This window comes from Ptychodera flava, chromosome 16 (assembly GCF_041260155.1).
Source record: "Ptychodera flava strain L36383 chromosome 16, AS_Pfla_20210202, whole genome shotgun sequence".
Classification (NCBI taxonomy): Eukaryota; Metazoa; Hemichordata; class Enteropneusta; family Ptychoderidae; genus Ptychodera; species Ptychodera flava.
Genome location: NC_091943.1, coordinates 30,836,853 through 30,852,152, shown reverse-complemented (window position 1 = coordinate 30,852,152; position 15,300 = coordinate 30,836,853). Strand labels below are relative to the sequence as shown.

General features: G+C 36.8%; 2 protein-coding genes and 1 long non-coding RNA gene across 3 annotated transcripts in view; 1 reads left to right on the top strand and 2 right to left on the bottom strand.

Annotated features, from left to right (window-relative positions):
• The window catches only part of LOC139114563 (uncharacterized), a 485,747-nt gene that overhangs the window by 305,781 nt on the left and 164,666 nt on the right, over positions 1–15,300 (bottom strand). The window lies entirely within an intron of this gene.
• Positions 2,132–5,297, top strand: LOC139114584 (uncharacterized). Its single transcript, XR_011547900.1, has 3 exons — positions 2,132–2,267; positions 4,231–4,275; positions 5,165–5,297. It is a non-coding gene; the product is annotated as an uncharacterized lncRNA (long non-coding RNA).
• On the bottom strand, positions 6,701–15,023 carry LOC139113982 (tripartite motif-containing protein 2-like). Its single transcript, XM_070675454.1, has 3 exons — positions 14,911–15,023; positions 11,363–12,507; positions 6,701–6,987 (listed from the first exon to the last, which is right to left on the bottom strand). The coding sequence occupies exons 2-3, from the start codon at positions 12,480–12,482 to the stop codon at positions 6,701–6,703; spliced, it is 1,407 nt and encodes a 468-aa protein (XP_070531555.1). The 5' UTR covers positions 12,483–12,507; positions 14,911–15,023.

Below are 15,300 nucleotides of genomic sequence, written 5' to 3'. Positions count from 1 at the left end.
ATTATATCAGAGATCAAATCGGCCAAAGCAAGTTTTGTACTATGTTTTTTGAAAAAACCAAATCGAGTCTTGAGAAGAATATCATACTTCTCCAGGTAAGTGATGAGTTGGTTTTTAACAACAGATTCAACTATTTTACTGAAGACTGGTAAAACAGAGATAGGCCGATAATTTCCAACATTCGTAACAGAGCCCTTTTATGGACTGGTATGACTTTGGCGACTTTTAAGTCGTTTGGAAAGACGCCTTGGCTTCAAGAACAATTTATTACATGTACCAGTGGATAAGAAATAATATGTGCTGCATGGTTTACAAGCCTAGGGTGAATCATATCTTGCCCGATATATTTATTGGGGTCTATCTTCCTAATTTCATTGAACACACCATTTTCAGAGACCGGGCGAAAGAAAAAAGAATTAAGATGGTCGCCTTTTAGGTATTGACGAAAATCCCCGTTGTTACGAATTTTCTCAGCAAGATTTGGCCCTACACTGGTAAAATACTCATTAAACTCTTCAGCAATATCAACACTATCCGACACACAAGGCTTGTCGGGTCTATTTGTATGCAATTTGTCTGGAGTACATTTTGTACAGGAATTGTTCAAAATTTCATTTGCACTAAATACCAGATTTGTATAATATTTTTCTTTGCTGATTTAAGCAGCTTCGTCAGTAGATTTCTGTACAATGTGTACTTATTTTTAACATTTTCATCGTAAGGATTATTTTTCATTTTACTAAACAATTTATGTTTCGTGTTGATGGACTTAAGCAAACCCCAAGAAAGCCAAGATTTTTGATACATTGTTGCCTGTTACGAACTGAATCACCTCGAGGTGTCTCTGCATAACGTCATAAAAGATGCTATGGAAATTTGCATATGCATCAGTTAGATCCTCGCATTCGTACACAGACTGCCAGGATACATCACTCAAATCAGCCAAGAAAAGATTTTTATCGTTGTTCTTAAAATCATATTTCATAGTTCTATGATGCGGCCTAAATACATGATTGAGGTGTTTAGTGGTGCTGGCTCTGTCATTTATGTCGTTCACAGTGACAGAATCAATAACTATTGAGTGGAAATATTGCCATGCCAGATCAAAAGAGACATCACCGGGGATGCACAGGTATTTTTTCAAAATCCATTTTGCGCGCACAATTGTTGATTCGCCCAAGTCTAGTGGAGTTTGGATGAGATGGGATCGGTAACAATGCAGTGTACACTGCATTTCAGACATCGATCACGTCAAAATTATACATATTTGTATCTTCAAATTGTTGAAAATACCTCACCTATGGTATATTTGTACCCAAGAGGTGAAGCGATTTTCACCAATATACAGCATTCATTCAGTATTTTGTCTACAAATGTGACCCTTTCGACTTCACTTCATCTGTTCACAGAACTGCATCACGCTGCGCCTTGGGCCTTGCGTGTCAAATACGGAAACGTATACTTGATTGTTTGGCACACCTTTGTCAAAGTTCCTAAATTTTCTGAGTGAAAATTATCAGAAAACAACATCATTTGGGCTTATAATTACTCTAGACATGAGGCGACATCAACATAGAATAATATTTTGCAAAAGCTATCTTTCTAAATGTGAGAAATAGAGGGTTTTTGGAATGTAAACATGATGTAAACGGTGCGATTCGTTCGTCGTCACGCTTGAGTGATAATCAGAAAATTGCATGGCGCCAAAAGTTTTTGACAGAAATGCAGTATTTTGATGAAATGCAGACATACACATCATCTTGGTGTTTCTGTCTACTTAGAAAATACTGTGATGTGCTCGTCTATCATCCCTCTAACACAGATTCTGTCTCGGCTGACTGCAATGTACCAGGGTCTGTACACTTCACATAGATGACATCGCCACGTCCCATCTCGACTCCACATCGAAATCCTAGAATTGTAGTTATCACAAACATAAACATTGTCAGCGCCATCAACGTCAATGCTGTATGGCCAGTACAGCTGACTGTCGCCACGACCTTTCTCACCGTATTGGTACAGGTAATTGAAATCAGCATCAAAACACTTGATGCAGTGATTGTGACAGTCAGACACCATGATGACATCCCTACTGTTGACAGCGACAAAGTAGGGACAGTTGAATTCTGTTCGGCCTCTACCTGGACTACCAATCTCTCCAACATATTGACCATTCGTGGTGTACTTGAGTAACCTATGACCTTGGACATCAGTGACCAAAACAAACCCTTTCAAGAGAGTTATGCACCAGGGATTTGTGTTTCCAGGTAAAGTAATTATTCTTATAACTTTATTAGTTTGATCATACACAATAATTTGCAAATTATTGTCATCAAGTATGTAGTAGTGATTGTCCTGAGAGACTGCTACATACTTTGGCTTGAATGGCTTGGCAAACTGACCGCTGAAACTTCCTAGCACCTTTTCACATGTGTAGTCTTTGTTCAGTATCTGAACAACATTGTTGCCTTTGTCACACACCAGAAGTCGGTCATTGTGAAATGTTAAACCACATGGATCATTGGACTTCTGTCCTGGACTAGGACCTTGACCCACCAGTTCGAATTTTGACCAGCCACCTGTAAGGTCAAAGGTCAAAACAAGCACATCAGCAGAGTGGAATTGCAATGCATTTACCGTGTAACAAACCGTTCACACAAAGGCAGCTTGATACTGAGAATAGATATCAACACTGTTTAAAATGCATCAAACTGACGATTCATCAAGTTAAATACTCAATTTTACAATTTTTTTAATTCCATATTTTAATGTCCTTTTACCATGGCAACAAAACAATGTAACATTATGTTCTTAAAACTTGCTTTTTCAACATGCTAGACTGAGAATAGAACTGCCATTTTTGCTGAGTGTATGTACTATGGATACTTTCGTTTGATTTTTTGATGGCAGGCCAAACATGATGGGTTATCTGTCTGAAATAAGGACCTTGACCCTTCAGACTAAAATTTCTCCACCTGACCACAGGGTCAAAGAGGTCAAAGGTCAAAACTGGCAAAGCAGTTGTTGAATTACTGAACTATGTGTGCTGATGGTTTGAAATCATAAACACAGATATTGATTCAAATGTAAGTTCAATATGACAATTCTACAGAGTAAATCCTCAGCCTTACTGAATTTTTGCTGCTATGCCATAATGGCAACAATAGAAATCTTGTTTTTTTCAATGATTTGTCTCCAAGTGTAAGAAATGCCATCCTTTGTACATTCATTTAAAGATTTTATTGCAAGGCACATTATGGGTACATATCTTTGATAGTTTTATGGAAAGGTAAATCTATTTAGTCGTTCAACTTTAGTCCTGGATTTTATCCTTGATTTTGTCCAAATGACCGCAAGGTCAAAGAGGTCAAAGATCAAAAGTAAATATATGTAATGAAATTAAAATAAATGTCATGAGAATAAGCTACGGGGATTGCTAATGTAGCTTTAAATTAAGAATAGATATACCTGTTTGGTATTTCAACTTTTTTCCTAGAGTTTAACCTTGATTTGTCCAGATGACCGCAAGGTCAAAGAGGTCAAAGGTCAAAAGTAGATATATGTAATGAAATTTAAATATTATATCATGACAATAAGCCGTGTTGGCTAATGTAGTTTAAATTGAGAATAGATGTTGATATAAATCAAACTGCTGCACAATGGCAATTCTAATCTTGACTAATGTTTGTTATTTTGATATTTTAATGACTATTTACCATGGCAACAGTATTGGTAAGTTAATGAACTAACTTTTTCAAAGTGTAGAAAACCATTGTTTTTAATGTAGAACTCATTTTAGTTTTGGAACAGATATTGTAATTTAATGTTAAACTGACATTCACATGATTAAGGGAAAGCCATGTTGCCATGGCAACACTTAGATTTCAGTTTAAATCTTTATAGCTGTTATTCATTATTATGTTCATTCATTTATCTGACAGGATATGAATAACATTTGAAAATGTTCTACATGCAAAAATATCTTTCCTGGTATGCTGTCAATAATTGAGGTGAATTCCAAATAGTTGTACCATGTAAATTTATTACCTAACAGTACATTGTGACAAATAAAGTAAGCCTATCTGTAACCAACATAATAACATTAGTAGAGCAGGGAAAGTTTTGCTATTTTTTTTGCAATGGCGACAAGATATCAGGGCCTTGAAGATTATTTACTAATATCTATATTGGTGTCACTGTAAATTCAAAATTCTTTTATCATACTTTCAGGAAAGTATTAGCAGAAAACAGTGTCCTGTTGAAGGCTGTAACCAGGTAAATGTTACCAGGGTTTCCTAGTCATTTTACCAGGGATCCTCTTGATGTATGAGAGCAGTCAGATAAGGGGACTACAGCAGTGTTACATTGGTTCCTACATGTACATCATTAACCGATATTCCCCTTCAATATCTAGCAAACACACTTTTCTCCATGTATTCTATTAGGAAAATTTATTATCCTTCAACAGCTTGCAACAACGAACTTATAAATTTTCCCAAAAAATATGAAAAATATTTTTCCTGCTTATCAAGGTAGTATGTGCCTTGAATGTGAAATACGTAAACTTTGCTCAAAATTTCATCAAGGAATCTGTCAACTATTCTATTTCAAATTCAAGAATAAAAATCAGAGATCAATTTTGCAAATTTTGTTCAAATTTTGGTACTAGAAGAACAGAGTACCCGATATTTACTGATATTTTGAATTCAAAATGGCCACCATCCCTGTGTTAATGCTATGAAGAAAAGTAACATTTTTCAATTGTTAAAAAACTAAGATGGTCAAAGTCTTTCTTTCGGCAAAAGCTTTAAAATGAATAAAAAAGCTTTAAAATGAACCCCTACAAGTGGTAAACTTGAAAAGAATTGTAAAAGTTTGAGAGTCTGAATTTCTGTCCCTGATTCGCATTCTGCCTTAATTGTGATAATAATTACAGTAATATGATGGTTAGTAATAATGAGTTAAAATTTCTTTCCAATGTAAATTAGCTGTTATTGAGTCACCTTTTAATTTGCTCAGTTTGAGAATGAATGAAGATTATGGTTGTTCCTTTTCGCTGGTAACTGTAGTGCTTTTATAACAGTTTGTGGAACAATGGGAATGCTTACTTTAAACATTAAACAATTTTACCAATAAAATGTTTTGTTTTTCACTGTACATTTAGATCCAAATGGAAATGGAATCCAGTCATTCACAATACAGCATTGGGTCCAGGAGTTCAATCATCATGTGAGTAAAATCCTCATGCCGCCCTGAACAGATCACCAGTGTTGTACTTTTACAGCTAAAAATATCTTGTTTTGTTACCGGTAGGTTCCTCAAATCTGTTGTGACATTCTCACAATTGAGTGTACTAAGTAGGGCCGGGGCATCACAGTACAATAAATACCCACAATTCTCTTTGATTTGCATCATTGAAGGTTACTTGTCTGATAACTTTTTTAGTTCTACATAAGCAATAATGTGCAGCATCATTCAGTGAAAGTTTCCAAATAACCATTAAACAATCATTAAAGTCACATTCTATTGGTACTACAAATACCATACTTTTGGGCAGCAACTTATGATAAACTGAAGGGTCATTCTCCGAGAAAACTTAGCATGCAAATTTTTTGTTATTTTCAATGGAAAAAATCAATATCATTGTATTTGGTGCAACTAGTCTCCCTACATTCCACCATATTATTCTGCATGGCTGAAGACATAATCAGTGGAAAATTATACAAAAATGCTATCTCCTCTATCGATCATACATAATTTCCAAATCATTGAAAATAAGAATTGAGTAAGTAGGAGTCATTTTGAGAAAGTTTTCAATCTCGGTCTTTCAAAGTAAAATCCTTGCTTCTGCAAACAGTATACATGTCTGACAAATATGGGTAGAAGTATTTTTGCACAAATTATTCGATTTATACTGAAACAAGGAATCTTTTTATTGTTACCTCATTTATGGTAGGAACCACAATGCCGAGTTTAGAATGCATAGTTATCAAATTTCATGAGAAAAGACTTCATTATCTTGTCCTGTTTGAGTGACATGTAGTTCAAAAGTCACATGGATGTAGGAACGTCATTCTAGCAACATTAACTTTGAATAGAAATGATGTAGGGTGTAAAAGTAAACAAAAATGTAAAACTTTTAATAAAGTGCTTGATCAAGCACTTAGCTTAAGACAACAAAGTGCGTAGGTACAGTATTAGAGCAGTTCCAACAAGCTGGGATTGGAATCGTCATATATGCAAGTTTATGTCTAGTATAAACCAACCCGTACAAAAACAAGGATTTTGGTTATTTTTTGGCTGCACCACTTGGCACACAGTGTGCCTGTCCACTTCATTAAAGTCTTACTTTGATTGTGATAGACTTAAAATGAGTTACCAACATATAGCTGTTTTTTTGCTTAACCTACTGTAATCTGTAAAAACTAATTGCTATGAATAAATTTCCAGCTTAGTCCTCTCTTCCTACTATACAGAGTCATGGTGCTGTCTACTTATATTGTAGAACGGTAACTCACTATATCAAAAAGTGTCTATCAGCATAAAATTAAGTGAGAAATGTAACTTGCCTTTCGATATATTCAGTTTCATTTACATAAATCCCAGACATGAACATTCACCATGCCCCTTCTGACTGCCATATGTGAAAAATCCAGTCAAAGTATCAAAAGTTAGGTCTTGTACTGAATAATTGTTAACTTCATCCGGTACACTTACGTGGTGAATCTGCAAACACACATGGCAGATTTGATTGCTTGGTTGTAGCAGCCTTTGTTTCTCTCTTTGATAGCGTAACTTCTTTTGTTGGCTGACGATGTTTGGCTCGTACTACAAGGGGCTCAGGCTGTGTCTCTTTCTTTCCAACAACACCATGTTCTCGTCCTCCAGTGTTACCAGTTTTAGTCACACTTCCCTCTTCCCTCTTGCGAGTGACTGTCTCCATCCTGTTTCCACCTCTCCTCTCTACCTCAGATTTTATTGCTTTACCTGCACAGATATTAAAGCAATAGATGGGAAGCTTTAGGGAGCCGTCATCATTTATGGCCTGGGGGGTTGGAGGAATGTGAGGGGGTCTCTCAAAAAATTGAAAACTTCAAGGGGGTTTGCTAAAATTTGGAGAGGAAGAAGGGGGTTACTAAATTTGTTGTGCGAGATAAATAGAAACACCTCAGACTGCACCATTGAACACATCAATTTCTCAAAATTTTTGATGTGAGAGGGGGGACACCCCTCTCGTGCTGTACCCCCTTGGGGTGTTCTATCATTTTTACTTGTGAAAGGCAAATTGTGAAAGGAAATATTCATTTCCAATCTCTGGCAAACTGAGAACTTTTTTCACAAAATGTATTGTCATTGTTGGTTGTTGAATATTGTGACTCAAACACTGATCATGCAAAAATGTAATAAAATATCAGTGTTTAATGTCATTTTCAAACAGTTTGAAAATGACATTTGAAATCCTCTCAGATTGCACTAGACTGCACTATTGCACACAACAATTTCTCAAAATTTTCACAGGATCTAGGACAAAACTGAACTGTTTTGAATTCATCCTTTATTATCAAAGAAACACATATTTTAATTTACCTCACTTCAATAACCATTTTGACATTCAACCATACCATATTCAGGCTTTTCATTAGAAGCTGGCAGCTAAAGTAATGACACAAGAAGGTCACAGATTTTCCATTCCTGCATATTCATTTGTCTTCAATCTCTGGCAAACTGAGAACTGTTTTTCACAAAATATATTGTCATTGTTGGTTGTTGAATATTGTGACTCAAACACTGATCATGTAAAAATGTAATAAAAATATCAGTGTTTAATATCATTTTCAAACAGTTTTACTGAGTGCAAAATAAATTGAAACACCTCTCGGATTGCATCATTAAACACATCAATTTCTCAAACTTTTTGATATTAGAGGGGGACCCCGTCTCGTGCTCTCCCCCTTGGGGTGTCCTAACAGTTTTACTTAGTAAAAAACAAATTAAGAACACCTCTGAGATTGCACAAGACTGCACCATTGCACACATCAATTTCTCAAAATTTTCCACACAAGATAGGGGACAGCCCCAACTGACACTTTCCCCCTCAGCGTCTCGCGTGTTCTCCCCCTATACTATAAAATTCTGCCCAGTCAGACACCATAGTGAAAACCCTGTCATGATACCCATCCAAATTAAACAATATGCTATACGGTTAGACACTGGTTATAGCGTGAGCTTTTATATCTGCATTTTGTTGTGACTTTGAATTTCATTTTGATGGTTTCACTTTTTTCACCTGTCATGAGATCACTGATGATAATCTAGCAGGGTATATCAGGATTTGAAAGGTCTTTACTATTGCTGTATTTTGTAAATTTTACAAAATTATATTTGAGTTTTCTAGGGGGGGGGTTAGTCAAAATTTCAGAGTGAGAGAGGAGGGTACTCAAATTCATCATGGTTGGCAGGGGAGGGCTTACTCAAAATTTAGGAGTTTCCGATGAAATTCCTCCGATCACCCCCCGGGCTGTAAATAATGACGGCTCCCTTAGCTGCTTTTTAGAACTGCAATATCGTATTAAATTATCCTTATTGAGCCATGTTCACCCACGGCAATTATTATGCACAAGTTTATTATTATTCAAATAACCTTTAACAGATATCCTGTGTTTCCCAGGGAAAGCAAGCACCCAATAGGAGAACAATCCCAGTCTTGAATGTATGTGTGTGTTTGGCTACCTTGTTTGCCAGTATATGTAAGTTTATAAAACACGTAAACTTTGATAAAATACAACCAACAATAAACCCTACAAATTTTCATGGTAACAGTTTCATGACCTGCTTAAAATTAATGCAAACTCAAGAGTAATTACCACTGTGCACTTAAAGGTCTGGTGAAATCAACCTGTACTACTGAGCTATTTAGCTTCCGGTGGCAATATTGTTACACTCGCTATAGCATTTCTACATAAAGTATGCTCGAGTGCTAATTTTTTATATTTCTATGTGCAGGGTCAATTCGGGGTCAATTCGCTAAACTTAGGCCACGCCCTCACACAGTAAGTGAGGCTACCCACAACTCCCCTTGATTTGTTTACTCAGACATTTTTGGCTAAAGGCTTTTTTCAATTTAATCAGTTTCTTAACAATCTTTAGCTTACAATTTAAGTTCAGGATTGTTTGTTAAAACTATGTTCCAATATTATTGATTGTTTAAAATTCTAGAGTAGATTAAATGAGACGTCGATGTTTGGAGGTGCTAAAAATTGCAGGCTGGTCAAGATAATGTTATCAGCATCTAAGATGGTCTCATCATACCACCTGTCAGACATGCAAATTTCCTTTTCTACGAACATTGAAAAAATCAATACCCTTTCTTTTACCAACACAGATGCAACTTACTATTCTCTTAGTTTCCTTGAAAATATTGTGTATGGCTGTCAAAAATATATGCCGACAAAATTACATAATTGCTATCTCCTTTGCGGAAAAGGGGTGATCTTCTCCTTATTGACAGAGAGAAATCAGAAAATTATGATTATCAGACCTACATGTATGTTGCCAGAATTTTGAAATATGGACCAAGTTGTTCCGTGTATAAGAAGAAATTTGCTTCAGTTCAGTGAGTGATCTACGTGTGTACAGATCATGGAGAATTGTGGGTAGCCAAACTTACTGTGCCTCATTTGGTCATGTTGGCACACTCTGACGTCACAACGGGATTCATTTACATCGAATAGTGGTCCCCCTGCCATCCCTTATTTCTGCCTCGTATCCGCTAACAAATGTTAACAAAGTAAGTACCTCCACGGGGCAACCATGCTAGCCGTCCGTTTCTCACCAGCAGACTCTCCTGCTAGCGCTACGTCTGTTGGAGAATTGCTCGACCAAAAGAATACTGCAAGCGCCGTCTGCTTTGTTAAACGAAATCCACGGTCAATGAAGGTCGGCTTTGCTCGTTCACGTAAATCGTATCAGTAATGACTCTGTACCGACAATGTGTACGATGCACACATGCATAAGAATAGCATGGGCACGGTCAGTATCGACTTGTCTGCTCTCCCAGACAGACCACGTTTAGGCGCAAATTCACGACTAGAAACGAGATAAAACAACCAAACGTACTTCTCTGTGCTTCGATTACTTTTTCGAACCAAAAAAATCATTTGGTGCTGGTAATTATTCCTTGTAAAAACCGGATCGATGCCGGTATGAACTTCATGATGCCTTTGTTAAATTGCTTATGGCAATTTACTGCGTAAAAATTCTTAGCGAATCAGAGCAGCCGATACATGTCGGGAATGTAAATGAACAAATCACAGAATACAACACATAGATTGCACGTCTCATGATTGGATATATGGAGCACAGGCGCTCCTTAGCTGGGTAGTCTGCTAAGGAGATCAGTTTTCGGATTGATCTATTGATCCCGTAATCGATATGCCCGCCACTGCAACATAAATACCCTCAAGGTGTGCAAAAGAATCACTCAAAAAACACACCAACAGATTTGTCAACTGGCCGTGCGCTCACACAAAACATTCAGAACTACACTCCCATGTACGTAGTTGGATCACAAATTTAACCATCTCCTCGAAAATCACGACGATGAACGTGTTATTCGCGTAATCTTGAAGAAATCGGCCGTGTTTTGAGACCAAGCAAGTAGAATCGTTCTGCAGGCCACATTTCATTGCGTTTAGTTCATTTTCTTTTCAATTTTAGAAAGATTATTGCTTTATCGTCTGTGAAAGAAGGTAAAGAAGCAATCTTTGCATATTTCACCCGGCGACCGTCCTGCTTTTAGGCGGCGATTTTCCGCTGCCTGACGGCTAGCCGCTTCGATCAATCAGCAAAACGCGCTTAGTTGTAGCTTTGGCTGGCGAAACCGAATTTCACGTCAAAATATATATTCGCAAGTGTGGAGAGTCGTTTTGATAGAATTTTCGCCGCATTTAATTATTCATTTATCGCAATTTGCAAGTGTTGCGAGCGTTAGCGTGAACACTGAGAGTATGATACTAATTATGCAAGCTGAAACCATAGAAGTTAAGCTTACTCCCCGTGGGAGCACATGAAGGTGTGAAATACTGGACAGGTACTTACTTCCTGTTATCAGTGTTATAAGATACAACATCGGGCAAACTTCAGAAAGCTGAAAAAGGCGACTGGAGAGGGTTTGGGACACGACCACATTGCATTTTCCGTTTGCCATACTTAATAATCGCGCGCGCTAAACGAAAAAAGAAATACACATAACTGTTCTATAGACCATCAACTGTATTTCTGTGATTATGCAACATGGATGTTTCACCAGACCTTTAATTCTTCCAAGTTTGTTTCAAAATTACCTTTTTTTGTATTGACGTACCTTGTTTTGTGAGACGATTTCCTCTGACAACACCAAGATCAATCCCTAAACAGTAAGGATTTTCTGTGAAAACCAGGTCACTGTCAGTGTCACCACAAGGTACATTAGTCAGATCATCGTAGTGCGGCTGTTGATCTTTCATCCGTTTTTGTGCCGTCATGATGTCCACAGCTCCACCAAAAGTCAAGAGATGGTTCAGATATGAAAGCATACTTTCTGCACTGGCAATTTTATGTTCCAGAAGTTCTATATTGGCATCACTTTGTTTACACTTTGGTATGTAGATATCATCGACTTGACAAAGCGTTTTCATTTGTTGTTTTTTAATTTCATCAATTAATTTTTCACACAGCGTATTAATTTGTTGTTCAGCTGTAGACCTGTTTATATCCAGGTCTTTTCGAACACCACATGCTCTGTCCTTTCTTAGTTTTAAATCACTAACTTTCTGAGCAATTTTCAATGAATATGCTTTCATATCTGGCATGTACTTCTCCAGTGCTGACTTAAGTGACAACATCTCATGATTTCGTGATGGGTGGTCAACGACTGTACACTTATGACATATTGGAACTTGACAAGTATCACAGTAGAATTCTAATTTTGTACTACGGTGATTAGCACAGAATCTTGGCTGAGTCATTCTGAAGTGCTGTGTTGACATCTTCTCATTGTATTCTGCAATTGTCATTGGTTCATGATCTTGCAAGACAGTCACTACTTTATGAGTTTGTATGCAGACATTGCAGTAAAAATGTCCACCACAGTCGCCACACCAGTACTTTGCCTCATTCCTACACCTAGCCTGTTCACACACCGTATCACCGATCCTTTCAGATGGAATGTTGCTGCTGATAACATCCAAAAGGTCATTCAAAAATCGATTGCTGGTGATAGCTGGTACCCCTCTAGAGGGTAAAGGCCATTGATTCTTGCAGGTTGGACATATCAGCTGACCATTGTTTGCTTTGACCCATTTTGTGAGACAAAGTTCACAAAATGTGTGGTGACAAGGCAGTATTTTCGGTGACTTGAATCGCTCCATACAAATTGCACACAGCAATACCTTGTCATCAATGTCAGTCAGCAGTTTTTCTCTGGAGTCTAATGATGAAGCCATGACTGTATTTGGTCAAAGAAGTTCACTGAAAATAATAAAACAAAAATGGTTACTGTAAGGCTGCGTTAACAAAAAAAGATTTAGGGGGCTGGAGGAATTCAGGGGGGATTAAAAAAATTTTGGGGCAGTAGGAGGATGTGAAAGGTTTGCTCTGCCTATAGGGGGACGTGAAAATTTGTTGGTTTCCTTTTTTATGATTCAATGTTAATGTCATCCAATTGTTCTAATTTTAGTAATAATTAAGCAAGATCTAGAACCATTTTGTCGCATTTCCTTACTTTTGTCTCAAAAAAATCTAGACATGTATGATTTTTTGTAAAAAAAAAATCAAACAAGTAGGTCTAGTATCAGGGCAACAGTTGTAACTGTTGACTATTTTTTCAATATTTCTTTGCAGTATATCAAGTACATTTCTTGCTGTCTCCCTACAGCATGCTGAAACACACAATATTCAGTTTGTCAACAAAACTCTATTCATTCATACCTCTAGTTTTGGTAAGGGAAGCCTGCATATACATGTATGAATATTGAGTGATAATTGAATTAGAGTCTCGACTGAGTCATTTGTTAATGATACAAATGCAGGGTTCATATTTACAGGCTGCATTTGGCAAACTGAATACTGGACAGTTCAACACGCCCTAGGGAATAGAACAAGAATGCAGTTGTAGAAACTGAACAAAATTATCGTAAAAGTTATCGAATTTGTGACAGAACTAGCTCTGACTATGAAGTAGCTGAAGAAGAGTTCGGGTCATGTGATGCTCATACAGTGAAACATATTTTTGTACACAAGTATCAGGCCAGAGAGCAACACATGGAAGACCAGGAGACTTGAATGTTATCAGGGATTTTTGAATTCTGGCATATGAGAATAATCAAATATTAAAGAAAAAAGATGACGGTCACCATGCTTGATTTTCTAAATTTTCACATTCTCATAGAATAACACAAAAGTAATACTTTGTACAGTTAAGATACTAATTTAAATAAAAGATGTATAACTAAATGGAATTATTTTAAGTTTACCAAATTTGCCATTATCACACCAAAACTTTCAGAGATTAAAGTGTTTATTTGATAGAATATTTTAACCTTCCAGTATTGTCAATATTGTAAAACTTATAAGTAGCATCTTATGTAGCCAGGAATTTACACTTTTCATACTCTTTCATGATTGTCATTGTGTATGCTCTTTAGCAGGTGCCATTGGCCAGCTGGCCAGATCAAATTGGATTAACTCAAGTCGGCTTTGACTGATAAATCAAAAAAGTCCACTGATGTTTAACAATGACTCAATTTAAAGACTTGCCTTAGAAATATGGCTCTACAAACTGCTAATAACAGGTAGTATTGAACTTCTGGGAGCAGAACTGCCCATTACATGTTTACTTTTTATTTGCGTGCATCCTAATAAATATGCAGCTATATGATAACTAGGGAGGGACTTAAAAAATTTTGATCATACAGATGGGGACTTGAAAACTTCTTAGAGTATGGAGGGGGTCTGCAAAAAAGTAAAATTTCAATCGAGATTCCTCCAGGCTCCCCATAACCGTTATTATGAATGCAGTCTAAACTCCTATAAATTAATTTCCATGTATATGCATTGATATCTTGCAGTCTATTTTGTTGAACAACTTGTTATGCTACCGCTAAAAAATGTTCTGTCAGCATGGCATGCATTAAGGTCCACAGTACAAGAGTTTTTGTCTATTTGTATTCCTATTAACTGAAATCAGAATCTGAGATAACACAGTTGTTTAGTTACTACTATCCACACTTTGTGCTTTCAAACAGAATCCCTTTTATGAGTTTTGACAAACCAATTGAACTTTTAGAAAATCTTTTCAATTCAGTGTGGTCATGTGTTTATATTTGTCTCTTTGGCATTCATTTAGGTTATATTTCTAACAATTCATTTCCTGGTAACTATCTATGCATGTATTACAAATCAGCATACCTACGGCCCAGTGTACTAAGTTTCAATTGCTACTCAAATCAAACATGATCCCTTTAGTTTTTTAGCTCATAATGATACAAGTTCAGTTCAACATACCGGTATGATAAAAATCTTCTGTTTTAGTGTTCTTATGACTCTATGTTTTACCTGCAATTGGGTGTGGCTTTCCCAGAACACTGTTATGTTGAACACTCATAGAATTACTGTATGTCAGTGTTTGTTAAATTGAACTTGTGCCTCTTGCAAATGCAGAATACATAGGGCCACTTGTTTCAACACATCTTAGTGGTAACTTGCAGTAACACCAATGAATATTGTAGCATACAACTAATGGCGTCTTATGTACATTGTCATCCCATACAGCAGTTGACCTTCTAAAGACCACAAATTTCTAGACCTTTTGTGAAACATGTTCAAAGCTCAAACCGTGGATGTGAAATGTATAATGTACATTTTGTAACTTACCTGAACTTCTGGTTCGACGTATTCCAACGTATCAAAATGACCAAGCTTACAGCACAGGCGACTACCTTATCTTCCACTGGAAAACTACAGAAATCTGATTAGCATATAATGGACGTGCATGTATCAGCAGAACCTGATGTATGACCTTTGCACAACACGCCTTTTCATGACACCTTCCCTAGCAACAGTAGATAGCCAGCTGGCTAGAGCCAATGCCTCAGTTCTTTACCAATGCTACACCCCAACCCTTTCACCATCATTATTTTCAAGTCCTCAAACCCATTGTCGCCAATGGAAAGTGTGGACCTAGGATATCAGGGGTGAACAGGTACAGCTAGCATGAAGAAACTTGTGATCTTTAACTATTTATATAAAATCTATCATAGATTA